This window comes from Salvelinus sp. IW2-2015, unplaced genomic scaffold, assembly GCF_002910315.2.
Source record: "Salvelinus sp. IW2-2015 unplaced genomic scaffold, ASM291031v2 Un_scaffold11988, whole genome shotgun sequence".
In the NCBI taxonomy this organism is placed as follows: Eukaryota; Metazoa; Chordata; class Actinopteri; order Salmoniformes; family Salmonidae; genus Salvelinus; species Salvelinus sp. IW2-2015.
In genome coordinates, this window is record NW_019953245.1 from 1 (window position 1) to 2,680 (window position 2,680).

Genomic DNA, 2,680 nt, shown 5'->3' on the forward strand with positions numbered 1-2,680 from the left:
AAGAGCAGAGAAGACTGGCACCCAGGCTAGCTAGGTATTTATAGTCTTATATTTTAACCTACTGTTAAAATCAGTATTAGCAAGGGCTTTGCTGCGACTATATGGTATATGCATATTACTTTCTTTTTTGGGCCTTACTAATGATATCTATCATTATTAAGATATCTATCATTATTATTATGATATCTATCATTATTATTATGTTATCTATCATTATTATTATGATATCTATCATTATTATGATATCTATCATTATTAAGACCCGCCTCTCATGGCAAGACAAATACTTGAGTCCCAAATGGCACCCTATTCCCTATGTAAGCCCTATGGGTCCTGGTCAAAAGTAGTGTCCTGTAAAGGGAATAGGGGGACATAGACAAAGTCTGACTGTGTTGCCACTCCCAGCTCACAGGAGCTCAAAGAGAAGAGATGCAGAGACACAGAGAGGCAGCCAAGAGGACGACGGATAGGAGGAAGACTCAGCCCTCTGAGACGAGGATGTCCTACGTTCAGAACATTCTACACAGTGTTCAGGTAAATCCACATGGATTTGAAGTCAAATAAGGCTGGTTTCCCAGACGCAGATTAACATTATTGGAGAATCTCTAATGAAATATTTTTTTTGTGCAGGCCGAGGCTGGGAAACGGTCCCATATCATTTTATTGTACACTCCTGCTACTTCAGCTAACTTAATGTATTGCCTAGCCTTTAAGGTGAAAAGTATGTATTTATGTCATAACAAAGTTATGATTGTTTTCATTTCTCACCTTTCCTGTTATGGTCATGTTTTTTAAATTTGTTTTCTGTCTGGTATTCTAGCTGAGGCGAGCACCAACACTGGAGGAGTTCTTTCAGGGTGAACCAGGACTAACGGCAGCCAAAACCACCAACCTACACCACAGCAATGTCTGCCAGGTTCTAGCGTCGCAGAATGATGATGTCACCGAGACCAAGAACAGCTTGCCYGGGTCGTACTCCCCACCAACCTTAACCGTCATGCATGATGGGAAAGCAGGCATCCTCGTCCGAGGTCCTCCCATGACGTCGACAGCCTACGGCGCCTTCACAACGAATCACCTTACAACTCTCCATAACACCACCACTGTGAGGGAGACCTTCCTAGATAAGCTGCTCTGTGACCCAATGACACCTTCTCTAGCTAGAGAGACAACCACACACACCAACCAGGTTGCTCCACAAACAGAGACCCGGACCAGGGAGAGACTCTTGTATGACCAGGATAAGAKCACCAATGCTGGGTGTGTTCTGGAGGAGGACCTGGGTTCAGGAGAAGCAACGGTGGATCCTCTAGCTGACATAAGCCACCAGTCTTCGGGGTACGTGACGTATGGAAACGCGGAGGCCACTTGTGTCTTGAGTCGGACCGAGGCTGGGGAGAGCATTATGTCAGGGCCTGAGGAGGGGACACCAGTTGGAARGGGGGGGMTTCRCKTACACAACACCTCCGATACAAACACAACCAAGSCATGTAATATCATCAGCCATCCTCCCATTGATGCTGAAGATCTGGAGGAGGGGTCGTCCCCGTGTGACGATGACCTCATAACCGGTGGCCCTGCAGATGAGGCGAGCGTGACGTCGTCCTGGTGTAATGACGTCATACCAGACTATTTAGAGGAAGCGTTGGGGACGTCGCCTCTACAGTCCCATTCTTTCCACAATCCTAGAGCTCGCCTTCTCCTCCTCACGTTGAACCCACGTTCCTTAGGGAATATCTCTAGTGGTGGCGGTCTGGAAAACTGGACTCCCATTCCCAGAGGATCCTTTCTCCAATCCCTGTCCCGGGTTTCCTTCCCTCCGCCACCACTCTCCCTGACTGGAGGAACTCCTCATTCTCCTTGTCTGAAGAAACTGATGTCCTCCTCCATCTTCTGGTGTGTCGAGGCCTCCTGGATCTACAATAAAATACTATTTTTAATTGCATATAAAATCACAACAAACTTACAGTAAAAAACATTCAAATGAAGGAGATAAAAAACTGACTGCAAAAAAAAAGGAGATTAATAAACAAAAAAATATGTCTAAAATAACAGTAAAACCACTGAGTAAAAGCCATGCTAAAAAGATGGGTTTTCAAATGTGATTTAAAAACCTCTAATATGTCTGCCCCTCTTACCTGAACACAACAAAACCGAGTCAATAAAACAGATGAATAAAATAACATCAAAAAACTCTCACCTGGTAGGACAAGTAGAGGTCTTGGCCTGGTTCTTCAGCTGACCGCTGGCGTCTCCGGTGCTCCTGGGACTTTTTCAGCAGGGTCTGAAGGCTGAGGCGGTACGGCCCTGCCACTGGTTTCCGATTCCGGGTCCAAGTCTACATCTCCAGTCTGGCTCTTGGTTCTGATTCTGGCTGGTTCCTGCCTGGTTTGGGGCGTTCCAAAACTGCCGGGATTTCTTTAAGAGAGTCTGGAGGCTGAGCCGGTATGGTCCCTCGGTCGGTCCAGGTCTAAGTCTGACGCCTGGTTCTGATCTGTTTGCAGAGGTCCGGTGTCGAGGCCTCAGCCTGAGGACATGTCACTACAATCTTGGGTTCAGTGACGGTCTGATAGTGATGAGGTTTGATGCTGGGGGAAAGTCACAATATTAGCAGTGCCACACTTCTGTCCTGGATGACTTGCTATGCGGTCTTCTACAGGAGGTGTGATATCGTTGCTTC

At 46.6% G+C, this 2,680-nt stretch overlaps 1 protein-coding gene across 1 annotated transcript; it reads left to right on the forward strand.

Annotated features, from left to right (window-relative positions):
* Positions 1-405: 405 nt before the first annotated feature.
* On the forward strand, positions 406-1,896 carry LOC112080129 (uncharacterized; the record flags this gene model as incomplete). The annotated part of the gene is made up of 2 exons (XM_024145896.1): positions 406-534; positions 821-1,896. Coding segments are annotated over 2 exons (1,205 nt in total), but the record flags the coding sequence as incomplete, so codon positions are not given.
* Between the last annotated feature and the right edge of the window lie 784 nt (positions 1,897-2,680).